The sequence below is a fragment of the Lissotriton vulgaris genome, chromosome 4_1 (genome assembly GCF_964263255.1).
Source record: "Lissotriton vulgaris chromosome 4_1, aLisVul1.2, whole genome shotgun sequence".
NCBI classification, from domain to species: Eukaryota; Metazoa; Chordata; class Amphibia; order Caudata; family Salamandridae; genus Lissotriton; species Lissotriton vulgaris.
Window position 1 is genome coordinate 48,040,208 of NC_141691.1, and position 18,993 is coordinate 48,059,200.

The 18,993-nt window shown below is 46.7% G+C and overlaps 1 protein-coding gene across 1 annotated transcript in view; it reads right to left on the minus strand.

Moving 5' to 3' along the window:
• Positions 1–8,812: 8,812 nt before the first annotated feature.
• LOC147718338 (serpin H1-like) overlaps positions 8,813–18,993 on the minus strand; it is a 34,559-nt gene continuing 24,378 nt past the window's right edge. The window contains exons 4-5 of the mRNA XM_086918277.1: positions 13,873–14,105; positions 8,813–9,926 (exon numbers count right to left, since the gene is read on the minus strand). Of these exons, the coding sequence (XP_086774403.1) occupies positions 9,624–9,926; positions 13,873–14,105 (536 nt within the window). The 3' untranslated portion in view covers positions 8,813–9,623. The remainder of the gene's footprint in view (positions 9,927–13,872; positions 14,106–18,993) is intronic.

Consider the following 18,993-nt stretch of genomic DNA (forward strand, 5'->3'; position numbering starts at 1 on the left):
TGGCTACGAAGAGAGCTGCATGGCTAAAATCATCTGAGTTTTTAACAGATGTCCAGTCTGCATTAATAGATCTACCATTCGATGGGTCTGGTTTGTTTGGCAAAAAGGCAGACGCTGCTTTAGAACGTTTTAAGGACAGCAGGGCGACTGCTAAGTCGTTGGGCCTTCAGACCAGGGGCACCTTTGGGAAACGTTTTAGAGGGTTCGGCAGATCTTCTTTTCGTTCCTACACGCCAACTCAGCCGCAGCAGCAGCAAAACACACTGTACAAGGCGTACAGGGGCAGACAGAGAGCTCGTCCCAGAGGTCGTCAAGTCGCCTCCTCCTCTTCTTCCTCTTCCCAGCCCCCTGCCAACGCAGCAAAGCAGCCCTAGATCCGCCATTCCGGATAATGTGGGCCCAGTGGGGGGTCAGCTTACCCATTTCCTACGAGATTGGGAATTGATTACATCGGATCTTTGGGTTCTCAATCTCATGGAGAATGGGTATGCTCTTCCATTTCGGGAGTTTCCCCCAAATGACCCTCCTTGCCAGGGGTATTGTTCGGAGGACCACCTGCTTCTCCTGCAGGAAGAAGTCCTGGCGCTGTTCAGAAAAGGTGCGATAGAGGTGGTTCCGGAGCAGGAAAGGGGTCAGGGATGCTACTCCCGGTATTTTCTGATCCCCAAAAATAATGGCAGGCTTCGGCCAATCCTGGATCTCAGGATCTTGAACTTGTATCTGAAGCAGGAGAAGTTCAAGATGCTCACTCTTGCGCAGGTTCTTCAGGCGCTGCTGGAAGAAGACTGGATGGTGTCAATCGATTTGCAGGATGCGTATTTTTATATTTCCATCTTGAAGTCGCACAGAAAGTATCTCCGTTTCACGGTTTGATCGCAACACTACCAGTTTGCGGTCCTTCCGTTTGGTCTTAGTACTGCGCCTCGAGTCTTCACCAAGGTGATGGCAGTGGTGGCTGCACATCTCAGAAGATCGGGGATACCTGTATTCCCGTAAGCAGAGTCGCCGGAGAAGGTGCTCCATCACCTCCAGGAGACAGTTGTTGCACAGGTTGGGTTTTCGATAAATTTACCCAAATCTCACCTGGTGCCCTCCCAGCGCAACCTGTTCATAGGTGCGGTACTGGACACTACTATATTCAAAGGATTCGCAACATACAGGAAATGATTCCTTTATTCTACAATGGAGCGGTTGTTCCAGTCCTGAAGTTCCTCCGTCTGCTCGGTCTGATGGCTTCTTGCATTCTGTTGGTCCGCCATGCACGCTGGCACATGAAGGCACTCCAGTGGTGCCTCCGCAGGCAGTGGTATCAGCACAACGGAGATCTAAGGGAGTCAGTCAGGATCTCCAGAGAAACTGCAGCAAATCTGTCTTGGTGGAGCGTGGAGGGCAATCTGTCTCAAGGAAAGCCTTTCCAACTGCCTCCATCAGTGGCCACAGTGATAACAAATGCATCTACTCTAACATGGGGTGCTCATTTGGGGGATCTGGAGGTCGAGGGTCTTTGGTCTCCAGAGGAAAGGTTGCTTCACATCAACCTTCTAGAATTACGGGCCATACGTTTAGCGCTCAAGGCCTTCCTCCCTTCCCTTTGCGGTCAGTCGGTTCAAGTCCTGACGGACAATACGACCGCAATGTGGTATGCCAACAAGCAGGGAGGAGTAGGGTTGCAGTGTCTCTGCAGAGAGGCTCTGCGTCTCTAGTCCTGGGTTCAGGACCATCAGATTTGTCTGATGGCAAATCATCTGGCCGGAGTTCTGAACGTACGTGCAGACAGTCTCAGTCGGCAGTTCTCAGCCGAGCACGAGTGGAGGCTTCACCCGGAGGTGGTTCGTTATGCCTTTCAGATGTAGGGGACCCCTCGGGTGGACCTGTTTGCCACGCGCGAGAATGCTCACTGCCCGTCTTTCTGCAGTCTCCAGTTTCCGATGCAAGGAGCACTGGGGGATGCGTTTCAGATGAGTTGGGACTCGCAACTCCTTTACGCGTATCCTCCCATACCTTTGATTCCTCGGGTTCTGAGGAAGGTTCGCCAAGAACGGGCCCAAGTTATATTGATCGCCCCAGATTGGCCAAGAAGGGTGTGGTACTCAGAGGGTGTAAGGGCTCATTCCACTAGAGCTAAGTCTGCAACATCTGCTCTTTCTAGAGGTGTGCCTGTAGAGGACATTTGCAGAGCTGCGACTTGGGCCTCCCTCCACACTTTCGCAAAGCATTACTGCTTGGATTCTGAAGTGAGGAGGGACGGCCACTTTGCGCGCTCTGTCCTCCAAGATTTCTTTGTATAGCAGAGTGGACACCCTCCTCCGGGAGTAGGGTCAGCTGTGGGAATCTATTCACAAGGTGAGGAATCCACTGGCAGATGTATCTATCAGAAGAACAAGTTACTTACCTTCGGTAACGCTTTTTCTGGTAGATACAGTATCTGCCTGTGGATTCCTCACTGACCCACCCACCTCCCCATTGTCCACTCTTCTATACCCGAGTAAATGTAATGGAATGTATGTATATATATATATATATATATATATATATAAATATTATCAAAGGAAATGTTTTATTTTAGATGTTTTCCTGCATTGGCTTCACACTGTGTGTGTTTTATCTTGACATTTGTGTACTGTGTATACTGTGTATATATCTACTGTCATCGGTCCGTCCGTGTGCCTCGAAGGCACGGAAAAAAGGGCGGAACTGATGTCATCACGCCGGCGTGGGCCTATTATGGAGTCGGTGACGTCAGCGGAGTCGCGCCTCTATGACGTCGCCCACGTTGGCGCGAAGCTACAAAAGAATTTCCGAATGTTGCTGACGCAAGGGGATATTCACAAGGTGAGGAATCCACAGGCAGATACTGTATCTACCAGAAAAAGCGTTACCGAAGGTAAGGAACTTGTTTGTCAAACCTAGATGAGGCTCAACCCCAGTGGGGCCTTTCATAATCACAATGTTTGGCTCTAAGGGTAAGGAAGGGGTCTGATTGTTTGCTAGTACAGGTGGTAAATTAGCGGTATCCAGGCCCAGTTCTTTCTCGGCATTAGCAATTTCCTCCGGTAATACCCCCACCGCTGATGTCACATATGTAATGATTGACTCTGATTTTCTCGCCACCTTAGCATGATTCCCCTCATGCACCCCAGGGCATCGGTTTTTTCTCTTACCCATTGCTGCTCAGATGTCAGAGGGGTAGCCCGTCCCGTCCTCGGACGGCCATAGACGGCTCGCCCTTTGCCCGGCACCGCCCGCGCGTGTGCCGCTCCACCGAAGGTGTCTTTTCGCTTTTAAGCGCCTCCGGGCACGATAGTGGGAGGAAGTGGGCGTTGTAGGCGCTAGGCAGCCTGGGAGCGGTAGTCTCCCCCCTCGGCGGCCTCGCGGTGATTGTGGCTGCGGCAGCAGGGGAGACCAACAGCGTGAGGTCCCCTGGTGCGGCAAGCTCTGCTGGTGCTGGTAGGATCGCAGGTTAGCCCCAAAGTCCAGCTATGTCCCCTTCAGTCAGTTCAAAGCCAATCTTACAATTAGATCAGTGGCATTGACAGAACTGTGGAAGTGAGTTGCAGCCCTTTTTGGAGTAGGAAGTATGGGGCTGGACTGCATCTGCTGGAGGAGGAGACCGTCCCAGATTTGAGGGTTTATAATCCTACCAGGGTCCGGAGTCCATTGTGACCACTGACGCCAGTGAGAACGGGCCAAGAGCTTTGCTGGTACAAAGGCATGGTGCCACCAGGATTTTGAAGAGTGAAACTTGTTTGGCTGTGGAGAAAGGGGACATTGGCAGCGAGCTGGTCTGTCGTGTAAGTTCATAGTTTTCGAAGGGGTTATGTTCTTGCGATCAGGTCCGATTGTAAAACCCTAAAATACATTTTGACAAAAAATGATTTAATTCTGTCTCTCCATGACTCAGAAGGAGCCTCTTTGAGTTGGAAAAATAAACGTTTAATGTCTAATCCAGGCTCCTCTAGCAGGTAGCTCGTGAGCTCCTGGTAGCTCTCCAGCTACCTTCATGTAGCCTCCTCTATGCAGCCCAGTGAACTAAATTAGGACCTTTTGCTTGGTTGAAAAAAAATATATATCCCTACCAAAAGTGTGTATTTGAGCCAACAATTGTAGTATTTTTAGAGCTCATGAGCAGATGTTTGGAGAACAATGGGTAAACTTCCAAAATATATTTGAAGCTGATATTTAAGTGATGAAAATCAGCCGGTGTTGTGGAGATTATTACTAATTCAATTCAATTTGTCTTTATTCGATCATAATCAATCATAAAAGAAGCATTTAAATAGTACAATCCGATACAAAAGACATAAAATCTCATACAAAAATATATTTTTTGAAAGAGCATATCATTTTAAAATCCCAAATCTATTTAAAACAATGATTGTTTAAAGAGGGAGAATTCAAAATCAAAGGGTGTTGAGGCGGAATTACACTGGGCATGATTATAGTCTCCAATATTTAAAGTAAATATTTTGGGGGATTATTACTAATATTATTAACTTTGTGTTAGGAGCATTGCAGCTATGGCTATTTATTACAGGTATAGAGGCATTCCACACGGACCATGCAGTTTTTCCATTACTGCTGGCCTTTGCGCCAGATGCGCTCAAGTGATCGCCACTAATAATCTTGCATATGATGGCCCATATTGCACCCTAATTGGATCTGGTTACTATTATATCTCAAATAATTTGAGTAACTCTGGAGGATTTTCACTTAATACAAGTAGCCCCTATTGCATACAAGTTTGGAGACCCCTGGTCTAATCTACTCCGGCACTGCCAATATGGTTGCTGACGGTCTGTCGGGGTTGGCAGCTAAGGCTGTAGCTGATGGGGTCAGAGGACGATGAGGACTAGTATATTGGAAATGTGTGTGTAATATCAGAAGGGGCAATACTTGAAGACAAATGGAAGAAGGGGTGGAGCAGTTTGAGACTCTTAGAAAGTCCCAGACATCCTTGAAAGGACGGCCTGAAAAAGATTGGCTGAGTTAGCACTCGTCATTATTGTGAGGTGAAGGAATGGAAAACCCTCACAGAGGAAGACACTGTAGCGATCATAGAGACAGAACTCTCCGGGACACCTACAGACACATGCCCCCACCACATCTACCAACAAGCAACGTCTCAACAAGTAGTACTCTAGACAACTTGACTAAATGTAATATCAATTTCAAAAGAGACAACAACCATTTTCTTTAAATGTGGTCTGTTATGTATCCATTTTTAAAGTGTGCATCTCTCTTGCAGTTTTTTTGCTCCTTGTCCCATGTCTCACTTGCACTGTTCACTCTCATTCAAGCACTTTTTGTGCACTTTCTATGGATTACATCTGCAAACAATGTAATAGTGTGGTTATAAATAATACAAATGTTACTAAAAGATTCTAATACAGACTGCATTTTCAAACAAGCATTTGCAATGCAATAGGTCTCGCATTATTAAAGTTAGAGCTATTGGCATTGTAAATGGCAATGCCTTTTATTTATGTTTTTGCTTTTAAAACATAAATAAAAGGTATTGTCATTTACAATGCTAATAGCTTAAACTTTCGCAAAAGGGAGACCTATTGCATTGCAACAGAATATAACATTAGGGGTAGTAAAGAGCAGAGAAGATTTCAAGGGGTAGAGGGAAGTGAGTGAGACGGACAGGCGAGAACACGACTGGAGGGAGGGGAAGGTTTGCAGTCACAAATTATACTCCAAAGAGATACTAAATGAGAGCAGGAATAATGACACGAGAAAAATCAAAATAACTGAAGAAAGAGCTTATAGGGAGATACAGGAGAGAGGGGAATTTCTAGCGTGAGAGAGAAAGAAAGGAAAAGAGAAGGGAAAAGAGAACATGGGTAGAATAAGACACAAAGGAGAGGAAAACAAGTAGGGAGTGAGAGAGAGGAAGAACTAGACAGAGGAAAATTGAGAATGAGGGATGTTTACAGCCAGAAAGAAAGGGTATAGAGATGGAGAAAGGAAGACAGAGGTGGAAACAAAGAAAGGAAAGATGGTGTTATAGATGTATAGACAGAAATACAAAGAGCTAGAGAATAGGACAAATAGTTGCACTTGGTGATATGGGAGGTGAAATGAGGGACTAGAGAAAGGAGTGACAGATGGAAATGAATTATATATGTTCCTGTTAGGGAAGGTTAGCGCTGGGAGCGCTTTAATTTCACTTTTAGCCTTGGGAGCGCTTTAGTGCTTGCAGCCCTGGAAGAGCGCTTCATTTTCTGCCCGTAGCGCTGTAAATCGTATTTAGCGCTAAGAGCGCTTTATTGTTTGGAGCCGGTGCCCACCCGGCGTGGATTTGCCCCACTAAATTGTTATTTAGTCTGCGAGTGCCCACCTCGCTTATGTGCTGTTTTATTTCTACTTCGGCTGCCCACGCCGATATTTGGATTGCCTTGCCGCCTGCCTGTCTGAAAACGGGCCGCCGACCGGAAGTCCCGCCTCCTGAGGTCCGGGAGAAGAAGGCCTGCCGGCGCAGGGAGCGCCCTGCCGGTCCTGGGTAGCCCGGGTCCCCAGGAGGGGGCCCGTGAAGAAGGAGGAGTGTGGCGCCTGTTGCGGGGCTCCTCTGACCTGAGGGAGCCCGATCCAGAAGAGGAGACGCGCCGTGAGGAGCAGAGCGCGAGAGGAGCCCCGCCGGAGGAGAGCAGCCGGTGAGTGGGGCCCAGGGCTGATGTGAAGTTAGAGTCCCCCGTAGGGGACTCCGTGCCTGCCTGTGTGTATGCCTGGGGGGGAGGGGGGGAGTGTGTGCGCGAGGGAATGTGTGTGCGCATGCGTGACTGTGTGTGAGTGAGAGAGAATGCGAGGCAGGGGATGTGCACGGCGACGTGCTCGCCCTCAAGGAGGAATCTGAGACAGCGAAGCGCGTGGGCGATCGCTGTCTCACATTCCCCCAGACAAGCCCGCAAAAGATGTCTTCGCAGACAAAGCATGCTTCGCATGCTTTTTAGGTCTGCTCGACCTAAAAATGGATGTCTCCCTATCTCTTTTCTTTCAGAATTGTTTTTCGTTCTGAAACAGTACTACCTGTTGAGACGTTGTTTGTTAATAAATTCACCCAGGTCTCAACTGGGTTTATGGGTTTTTATCTGTAGTTTTTCCTGTCTCCCACCACATCTACAACATGTGAGGACCACCAATCAGCAGCGCCCCAGCCACATCATCAACACCTCCATCAAATCTGCCACCTTCCACGAAGACTGGACTCATGCAGCAGTCCATGTCCTCCTCAAAAAAGACACTGGTTGACCCTAGAGCGCTGAGCAACTTTCGGCCCATCTCTCTGCTTCCTTACCTAGCTACAGAGATGGAAAAGATATCAACAGACAACTCGCCAGCCACCTCGAACACCACAACCTACAGGACCACCCCCAATCACCACAGCACAGAAACAGCACTCATTGTGGCCACAGATGACATCTGCACTCCACTGGACCGGGGAGAAACAGCAGTCCTCATCAAACTCTACCTCTCCGTAGCCTTCAATACTATCTTTGACCGCACCCTCGTCAGAAGCCTGCATGACATTGGTATCCAAGGACCGGCCCTCAACTGGATAGGATCCTTTCTCACCGGAAAAACGAAGTGAGTCCACTACCCACGTACACATCAGAACCCAAGCGGCTGATCTGTGGAGTCCCTCAGGGTTTATCACTAACTCAGTTTAACATCAACATAACCCCACTCACCAACAGCACCCAATCCAAAGGTATCACCATCATATCCTATGCTGATGACACCCAACGTATCCTCTCTCAAGACCACCACCACCCGAACAACTTAGCCGACTGAATGATCAACGGAGCAGACTTGAGGAGATCTAAGTGCCTGAAACTCAACTCTGACCAGAAGGAAGAGCTGATCGTTGGGAACAAGAACTCTCCTTGGGACTCCACCTAGTGGCTTTCAGTGCTTGGACCAAAACCTACTTCAGCCGATCGCGCAAGAAAACTAGGAACCATCCTGGAAGATGAGCTCAACATGACAACGCAGGTCAACACAGTCCACTCCTGCTGCTTCCACAGTCTTTGCTTGATCCGCAAGGTATTCAAATCGCCCCCTCTGAACACCAGACACACGGTCACACAAGCCCTCATCACTAGCAGATTTGGCACTCTGCAATGGGATCTCCAACCACCGCTTACACCCCCTCCAGACCATCCAGATGCCGCAGTTTGATTCACCCTTGACCTCCAACAAAGCACACACATCTAACCACACCTCGGAGAGCGCCACTGGATCCACAAACGCAGCCAATTTAAACTCCTCACGCACACATACATGGCACTGAGCAACATCGGACCTGCATACCTGAGCAACTACCTGCACTTCCACCAACCCACCTGGCACCTGAGCTCAGCCACACTCTCACTTGCATCCCTCCCCCCACACCCAGCACCCATAAGAGCAGAATGAGAGGTCAAGCGTCTCCTACTTTGCACCAAAACCTGGAACAATCTCCTCCCAGCACATCGGGCCGCCTCCTCACTTTTTGAATTCCGCAAAAAGATGGAGACCTGACTCTGCAACTAAATTCTGAGGGGCTGGATATCCAACACCTTAGCCCGACGCCAACCTGCCTGCTCCAGCACTCAGATACCCTCCCGGTGATTGGCTGTGCCATCCAAATCAATATAAGATTAACATAACACAACACAACACAACTCTAGCTCTGCAGATTCATGAAGGAGGAAGTAAAGGGGGTGAATTTCACCTTCGTGAGAGCCCGATAGGCATTTCACAGTTGGTAGCTCCCAGAAGTAAATAGCGAGAGCAGTGAGCTACTGAAGAAATCACCACACGCCAAAGCTCTGCCACACTGCACTGTTTATTAAAAATGTAAGTACCTTCTTTATAGAAACACACTTTATAAACAATGTCATACTTCCAAAACAAATATACTGGAGCCTCCAGGCTTAGAACTGACTGCCCAAGCCCTAGTGGCCAATAAAGGTGATACCCTGTTAATCAGTGCTCGCTGATTCTTGCATGTGGTCTGCTCCTTAATAAGTCACCCAAGGGTCACCTGACGAAAGACGCGGTCGCCGTCAGGTGACCGACTGTCCAAGGGCCGGTCCTGCTGGCCCTGATCCTTGAGTGTAAGTCAATGCTTTTATTGCGATGAAGGCGAGAGTGGTTGTAGCTAGAGGTGACCTAGGGTTCTTAGTGGTTGTAACTAGAGGTGACCTAGGGTTCTTAGTGGTTGTAGCTATAGGTGACCTAGGGTTCTTAGTGGTTGTAGCTAGAGGTGAATTTGGCTCACCTTTGGACGGTAGGAGACCAGCCTAAAAACCAAAAGAGAGGGGACTAAAACCAAGAACTGCGTGAGAATGGCTCTCAGGAGAAGCTCTACATGGCAACCATTATCGTTTTTTTGGACATGCCTCTTGTATCAAAATGTTGTACTATTTCCCAACAATCTCTAAGCCAAAGACCTTCTCAGCCACTGCTAAGTCTGTTTTCTGTCAGAAGCTTGAGCCTGGAGAGAACCAGGTGACAGTCTTTGAACAAGCCCAGTTTCACCTGTGTGCGTCACCTGCATGTGTCTGCCATTGTTATTGTCCCGTTAGCACGTTCGGTGGTGACGACCACTATTCCAGTTAGCAGGTTCACCAGCCTCCTTAGAGCTCATCATGCTTCTCGTCACCTTCAGGTCTGACAAGACGCCCAATCAGGAGAATGGCGTTGGTCCCGTTGTCCCGGACCAAGAAGATGTAGGGGTGATCTGCGTAGAAGACCTTGGCGGATCGCAGGTCGCCCTGGTTGTAGGTGCCTTGGTCGTAGGGCTTCCCATCGATATCCCACTCAATGGCAGCCGCGTGGAGGTGGTTGGCCAGGTGCATGTCTTTGTGCCCTGTGATGCCGGAGAAATCCGCTTTCTCTTCATCGAATGCCTCCCTCAGACCCAACTCCTGGAGGTGTTTCTAGGAGACAGAGGAGCAAAGACATCAGCCAGGAAGCCAGAGATTAGAAGCGGTGAAGGGCAGAGGAAGAGCAGGGTAATATGATATCAAAGCAGACACTAGAGTTTTGAAACAAACTTGGAGCTATCCCAGCACTATATGAATCCAATCAGAAATGTTATTGTGTGAATCATTAAAATAATTAAACACAATTATTATTATAAGTGGCTTAAATTGCATTGATCTGATCATTAAATACAAAAATATTTTTAAAAGTTCACTATGTATTCACCGTGATAGCATATTGAAATCCTAATACCAACCATAAAATGATATAACTTCATCAAATAATTGTATAAAATGCCAAAAAGTCAAGATACAGACGTGGACTCAAGCCTACAAAGAAACTGAAATGCTTCATTAATTGACCTCTTATTATTTTGTGTAAAACAGGCTTTAGAAATAATCTGAGTTCGATTGAATTCAGGACAGGTTAGGAGGGATGAAGGGTCTTCAGAGAGAGTCTTGTCCCTGGGCTTCCACATTCGTGCGGCGTGTGCTTGAGACCTGTCCTACATTTATCAGCAGTACCACATATCTTATCGCCGGGAATGAAATCACAACCAGATGGTCAACTATACCCAGCTCTGGTTTTAAAATGTACAAGTGAAATAATGAGGGTTTTCTGCAGATGAACTTTAAATAATTTCCAAGTCCTACAACTCATTAATTGCTATGCGTATTTGTAAAGCGCACTATCACACATGAGGGTATCCTGTTGCTGAGAGTGTGTGTGCCTAGCCCTGCCCATGGTAGGTTGGTTAATCGCCCGCGAGGGTGTCCTGGCACTGAGCGGGTGAGCGTGCCTCACTCTCCCTAGGGTAGGTTGGTTAATCACCAGTGAGGCTATCCTGACATAGAGTGGGTCGGCATGCCTGGCCTTGCCTGTGGTAGGTTAATTCTTTGAAAAGGGAGACCTTTGGGTTCTTGCGGAAGTCAACAAGAGCGGAGGCGTCTCTGATGTGGAGAGGGAGGTCGTTCCACACTTTAGGAGCGACATCAGAGAGCACCCGTCCTCCCGATCTGGTTTTGGATACGCATGGGATGTTTACGAGTAGGAGTCCCGTGGCGTGGAGGTGTCTGGGTGGTTGATGGAAGGAGCTGCGACTGCGGGTTTTTATAGGTGCTGATGGTGAGTTTATTTAGGCCACAGTATAAACTCAGGGTGTTCAGCTGGTGCTGCAGACCCATCAGGCTGTGGTAAAAGGCAGCCTAGCCATCAACATATAAAAGTACATTATTGTGCCGACGTCTTTTGGGGGGGGGGAACCCTTGGAAGAATAAGGGTCATTGGGAGATCAGAAAGAATGCACAGCAAATAAAAATTGGCCCAAAATGCAGCCAGTTCCAATCCCTTAGAAATATAAATCTTAATAAAAAACAGTCTTCTTTCTCCTATTTGGACATGTGCAAGTATTTGTGTGAAATACTTGAATGATGGCCAGAAGTCCTTTAGAAATACCTACATTTCAGAGGCAATCTACTGTTTCAAAGGAAGCATGGAAATCCACAAGGCACTCAAATAAATAACCTCTCTGGTGGACCACATGCTCCATAGGTCAAGAGAGTGCGATGCATGGTAGATGTTTCCGGCCAGACCCGGCCTCCTCGACTGAGGTGAATGCGTGCTCACTCATCCATTTTTCTAATTCATGAAGATTTACGCGGGCACAGATTTTAGCTGAAGAATCAAGTAGGGATATAAGTTGTTATGAGTCAAGATGACACTTATCACCCCTCTTAAAAACTGGTTTGATCACTGATCCACGTCCTGTCCTTGTGAATACGGCCCCTTTACACGCACCACGTTGCGTGAAAGAGGCGGTCCATGAGTGTTGCTGCGGGTGTTCCTGCACAACACCCATGGAACCTGACACATTTCCAGATCTATGAGAAATTGTAAATCTGGAAATGCGTCTGAATGCTGAGCCCTTCCAGGGGAGGCGTAGGGAGGCGCGACGAGGAGAAATGCTTTCTGCAGCACGCATAGAAGTGGGAAGTCACCTCTTGTGATTGTTTATGTACAGGAAGGTGTCCATCCCTGCACATAAACAATCCGTAAAAGAATGATTTATTGTTGATAATTTAGGAAGTGAATATATGCAAATAGTTCTGCCTATTCTTAGAGGGGCACTATAATGTGCTGCCGGTGCATCACAAAAAGTGACGCACTGGTGGCGCAAGGGGCTTGTAAATCTGACCCTATATCTCTAAGAATAGGCAGAACTAGTTGCGTATTTTCACTCCCTAGATAATCAACAATAAATCTAGAAATATAAATACAGGTTGGCAGAAGGGGTAAAAATGGCAAAAAGAAGTCAGTCCCAACCAGGGACTAGAGCTCCATAGAAGATGAATTGCCAGGTGCACCTGCCAGAGGGGGGGCTGCAGGGGGGGTGGCTGGTATAGGGGCCAAGGCTCCTGTGCATGCAGGAGGGTCTGTCCCATGCCAGAGTGTCAGACCACCCATTTAGGATAACTTTACATAAAATTAGTTTAAGTGGAAAGAATTGATGTAGTCATTGGTTATCCTGAAAATGGATGCTGCCCTCAGAGACAGTCCCTGGAGACCCTGGTCTCTGTAGTGGTGAGTGCTTACGGCGTTCAGAGGCTGAAGCCAAACCTGTGAGACCGGTAACCCCGGGGGCCTGTGGTGGGAAGGCGGGGCTTTCTACCGACAAAAAAAAAGTTACAGGTGAAAAAGGATGCATGTGATTAGACTAAAAATCGACTTGAAGACTTTTTTTTAAAGTCAAAAGACATTTAACGGGTTGTATTCTACAAACTGGTGAAAGTCATTAGTTTGGGAAAAACTTGGAAATGGGTTTGATGGAGAAGATTCACCAGAACGGATTTCCAATAGTCCCTTCATATCACACAGTTCTACTTGTGAACTTGGCACGTGCACCAGGCCAGCTTATTTTTCACATTAATATACAATTATGCAATCCATACTTTTGACACTTTTTAGGTGGACAAATGATGAAACCTTATATGGAAACTTCTGCAGTGAGTTTGACCTAATGTTTTTTTTCTGCTGGATACATCTTCCTCCAGATTCCTCGCCTTAAGAATATTCAGGTTTGTCGGACTGATCTGGAAACACAGTTCCATCCAGCGCGGCCAGGGGGCGCCATGCTGCTAAGTGGCGCCAGCTCCAGGTTTGCCCATTGTCATGGTCCTACTGGTGCATAATAGACACCAGCCGATGCACTGGCATCAGGTCCTGTATTTCCAGACGTCAGCGATACGTTTGGGTCTCTCTAGCGGTTACTCATGACAACATTCTCATCAGCTTCAACAATGACCGGGGCAAACGTCTCACACAAAAGTGTCGGGACTTAGAGTATCGCGGCCGCCAAGATCTAAATCATTCCCTATCACAATGGTGACGGCTAACCCGTCCACTTCAATATAAAGTCCATTATATCCCATGGGATTTACATTTCGGCAGAAGGGATCTCTGTCCCCATTGTGACGGAGTAACCTGTCCGCCAAGATCCAAACCAGGCCCTTCATCCCTGCCGTGAGTGGATACCTTTATCGGACCCCCATGCCGTTGGCATGCGGTATCTTGGCTCTGACCAGGACTCCATGGCGTGTGCCCTGAGGTCCCTGATGCACCAGAAGGACGTCAGGCAGCCGGAGGCCAAGTTATTTTTGGCCTGAGGTGAGTATACTGATCAGGAATGATTGACCAGAAGTCTGTAGGAAGGAGGAATCCCCTTCTTCCTCAAGGACCTCGCCCCGTTCCTGGGTGCATTTGGTAGGGTAACTCCAGGGTCAAAGTGTGTGTGACGCCCCTTCCACTACCTCTGATAGTTCCATAAAGCACAATAAATGCTCTTGTGCCAAGACCCCCTGCTTTGTGGGCCGTGGTTGTGGGACACCTGTCGCGTGCACTCACCTGCAGCTCGTGGCTGGTGTCCAGGTTCACCTTCGGCAGCGAGATGGACACCGCCTTCCTTTGCATCTTGCTCAGCCACGTGTCCAGCTGCTCCTTGGTCAGCATGCTCTCCAGGCGGTCCAGCGCCTCCACGTGCCGCGGCATCAGGAAGATCATGCTGGAGTGTCCGTGGGCCAGCGGCATCTCCAGCACCTGCAGGCGGTTCACCTCGTCCTCGTAGTAGTTGTAGTACCCTAGGAGGCAAGGGACAGGTTATTGTGAGGGACACCGAGAATGAACCTGGTACCCAGGAGCTGTGAGCAGTGCATAAAAGCATGAGGTAAATCCCATTGGAAAACTACGTGTGCCCTTGGTATTGCCTCTTGACTCAGCATTTCAGGGAACATGACCACCAGTGTGGAGGGAAAGGAACAGTGATTTACTGGGTTTTGACTAGGTGTGGGCGGAATTTGCGTAATCGCGTTACGCAAATCTCTGCGAAATGGTAAAAAATCTCCGCGAACACGCAGGAATTCTGCAAACACGCGGAATTGCTTGTTTGTGATGCTTTTATACTGTTCGCAATCGCTGTGTGCGTCCTCGGGCGGGAATATCTTGCGAACACTCATTTGAGAACACGAACAAGCAAAAAATGTCGCGGAACGCAGAATTTTGGGCAATTTCGCGTTCTCCGCGCTATGCGAAATTACCCAAATTCCGCGAACGGACTGGAATTTACCGCCCAGGCCTAGTTTTGACCTAATCAGTGATTTCATCAATGCTGTCACTGAACATGTCATGAGTGATGTAATATGTGAGTTCACAAGCAGTATAAATATATATATCTATATATATATGTAGCCAGGTTACAGATAACTCAGTAAACTATAACTGGTGGGTTCCAGAGGTTGTGTTTGCAAGCAAGGAGCAGAGAACTTGGTTCCAAAAAGGAAGAGTATAGACCCTATCTGGGGCTTTTAAAATAAAATTAAATCAGTTACCACATCTCAAAATCAACAATCAAGAGGATTCATTGCTGTGAGGTTTAATGCTGAATTCAGAAATATCGAACACAACCTAATTGTTGGATCCAATCGCTGGTCTTTAATAATAATTTATTCAGTACACACTGAAGCTTCCCATTGAACAGCCTTGAAAAAGCGATGCTATTCTGCGAAACACGTGTCGGCTGTGAGTAGTTAAAGATTCTAAATTGATGTCATATTGATGCAAGCAATTCATGAAATATTTAAGAGAGTAGTATGACTCGTCTTCATATGCTTAAACAGCAAGAAGAATAAGAACTCTGAACAAATTATTCTGAAAGCTACATGGCATTTATTTTTTAATTTCATATATGAACAAAAGACTTTGATGAATTTCTGTACCTCATACGTGTGCCTTTATTATTTGAATAGAAAAACTCCAGTAGGCAGCTGCAGACAGGGGTCCCTTGTGCAACACTTTTTTTCTCACGGACACTTATCATGAAAAGGACCCTTGTCTGTGACACCAGTGAGGGGGGGGGTGCCCTGAGTGTAGGCAGAGAAACTAGTGTTAGCAGGGAGAAGGGATTTCAACAATTTCGGCGTAACTGTAATGATAGCAGCGAGGCGCAGAGTCAGCCACATGTCAGAGTTGTGGCCCCCAGAGTCAGCCACACTTAGGACTTGTTCAGAGTCGCTCACATGAACAGGCTGGTGAAGCCAGTCCGAGCTGGAGCGAAGTCAGTCGTACATGGTGCCGGTGCCCCCAGAAGGGCTGTGGCTGTCAGTTCATTTAGGTAGTGCTTAATATGAGCAGGTGCTCGGCATTGACACTTATTTATCAACACTTGCCCTTATGGGAGTCTGGCACATGGTGGCGCTGTTTGTCAAATTTAGAGATGAGCACAGCAACAGTTCTTTATTAATTCGATATAGATTAAAAAAGACAAATACCTGGTGTTGAAGCAATTCATAAAGCTTTGGGGGTCTGGAATAGTCTGAATTGTCACACCTGTAGGAGTGTGATAGTTAGTAGTTGTGTTGGTTCTGTCATTGGCAGCTCTGGCAGGTACAGTGGGTACTGCAATCTGAGGTGGCCTCCTGACGAGGTCCCTGGCACTTATGTTATTTTTTACAAACTAAGCACTGGATTTAGGTATAAGGGCAGTATATGTAAAAGGTTGGTAGAACAGCTGTAGACTTGTTCTACGTCAGGGAAGTTACTCTGGAAGGCCAGGAGGCGCGTTACAGTAAGTAACCCATACTGCATGGGAGCCTGAAATACACCTGTTTCTATTTTCCTTATTGCAGCCAAGTTGTGACCTCTAGTCACCTGTAATGAAATAAAGTAGCTGCTCAACTGTAACAACTTATTACAGGTGAACTGTCACGTGTGCCTGCATCAATAGCCAGGGTGAAAAGCAAGCCACACAGCATCCTCACAGCTGCAGTTTAAACCTCTGGCAACTGGCTTTTTAATCTTCCCATCTGTTTTTATTAAAGGAAGAATGAGGAAAGATAATATGCATGATAACATATTAATTTTTCTGTTCTAAAAGTTATTACAAGAAAGACCGAATCTCTCTTTAAATTTATTCACATTCTGAGCTACAGCATTTTTAAATGACTTACATTAAACTGAACGAAATATTCTTTAGCAGTAAATTAATAACTGTATTTTGGTGTTTTTAATTTCCTACTACAGATTCTGTTTTTATTCTTCTTGTGCTCAACTATAGTATCTCTTTCAGAAGAGGGAGCAAGACGCCAAGGATGTAACTGATTTGTAATAAAATGTAAGACTATGTATTATAAGGAATAAAATACCCCTTGTGTACATTAAAAGGATTTTGCACGTTACTTTGCAATTCCATGATCTTATTAAGGAACTTTTGACTTTGACCGTGTTCAAATATAAGGTCAGAGAACTACTTAGTGACTTACAATACCCCAATACATATATATGAATTGAAAGGTGCACCTAAGAACGGCATATTACTCAAATATGATGGCAATTGAAATAATTCATTAGAAACAGCCAAGAGGAGACCAATTTTTCCTTTATAATACTGCCCATATGGAAATTGATTTACCCCACTGGGGGATGATATCTTTGTTTTAATTTTTAATTTTTACACGGCTTGTGGGCATGTCAATCATTATTGAAAGTACCATATTATATCCCACTGGGTTTTTTTTATGCAAGCTATTGAATCATGGTTGCCATTTCACTGATTTACAATTGCAAGATTATGAAATGTTTGGACATTGCAAAACCAATCTGAGGCAGGCCAACGTTTATAAATATGTTTTCTATTTCTATTACTAATGGGAACTCTGTACCTTTAAAAATGCAATTGGCACATGACCTCGAGGTCCTCTATCAGAATGCCCCGGGTCCCCTCCCCTGACCGGATGTGGTGTCTGGTGTCCCCTGTCCCCCACCCTGAGCCCCAGGGTCCTAGTGCCATTGTCCAAGGCACGACATCTCCCCCCTTGTTGTGAACAGAACATTTTCTTCCCATTTTGGCCTGTGTGTGGGGATATATATCCCTGCCCCTCTGACATGTGGGTGTCCACAGCCTCTATCTCTTTACATCTCTTCAATCAGTCTTTTAGTCTTTTTGCATTCCCTTCTTGGTCTCTGTTCTCTGATGTCAGTTGGTGATTCTGCTTGTGGTGTATCCTCCTTCAGTTCTTGCTTTGGCATCTCTTCTTCTTTTGTTTTCAGTTCTCTGAAATGTGAGCGGTTCCGAGTGATGTGGTATTGGACTGATGCCATGATCATTGGCCCCTTTACTTCCGTCACCTTCAAAGGATCTTTTGAGAAGACGCTGTCCTACTTTTTTACCTGTCTGTTTCACTAGCACGGTGTCTCCTTCTTTTATTTTTGTATTTGTTGCATGTCTTCTTTGGTCAGCGTATGCTTTCATTTTCACTTTCTATTCCTTGTCTCTTGCAGCAATGTCCTTTTGTTCTGTTTTCTCCACCTCTTTTATTTGTGGCAGTCTCGTTCGGCTTGAGCGCCCTAGTACCAGTTCTGCAGGGCATCTTCCCGTGGAGCTGTGAGGTGTGTTGCGATAGTCCCTTAGTACTTGACATAAGGCCTGCCCAATTGATATTTGCGTCAGTTTCGCCCTCTGTATCGCCTTCTTGATAGTTCCCATGAACCGTTCTGCCATACCGTTCGCCTGTGGCCACAGCGGTGTTATTCTTCGGTGATTGATTCCCAGGTCCTTCAGGCTAGCTCCCGCTACGCAAATTTCACCCTACTTGGGGATTTTAATTTGCATGTGGAGGATGGCTCTGACCCCACCAACCTCAATTTTCTCTCCACCTTAATTGATGGTGGATTAAATCAATTGGTATCCCACCCTACCCATAAGGCTGGACATACACTTGACCTTATCTGCTCTAACCTGGTGGACATTCCTATCAGTGAACCATACCCAGTGATCTGATCAGACCATTTTTTTATTCCTTTTTGTTTCCCCCTCTGTCACCAAGACAAGCCTAGGGTTCCGGTCAAGTTGGTCGGCCGTACCTGGAGTAAGATCTCCCCAGACAGCCTTGCTGCACATCTTTCTACAACTGCCCCTGTGGATGCCCCTGACTTTGACTCTAGGCTGACTAATTTCAACAGCTGGGTCACCTCCGCCATCGACTCCATCGCTCCTATCAGGCCCATTAAAACTTTTCGATCTGCCCCTTCGGCACCTTGGTACTCCGTCGAACTCCGTAAGTGTAAATCCGCTTGCAAACTCTTGGAGCGCCGTTGGAGATATTCGTACTCCCCAGACAGTAAAATTAAATATAAAATAGCTCCTAAAAACTATCGGAAGAAGATACTTGACCATCAAAAGACCTATCTGGAGGAGAAAATAAATAGAGCACAAGGATCCACTAGGGAAATCTTCAACACAGTAAGAACTTTCACTAATCCTATGGCCCTCAAACTCCAATCCCCGGTATCACAATCCCTCTGCACTCGCCTCTCTGACTACTTCGAGGAAAAAATTGCCTCTATCTACGACTCCTTCCCCTGTAACAGCAGCCCCAATACTAATGATAAACTCGTAGATCATCCAGAATCCGCTCCTCTTTTCTCAGACTTTGAGGAGATCACCTTAAAACGTTCTCTGGTAGAACTATTAAA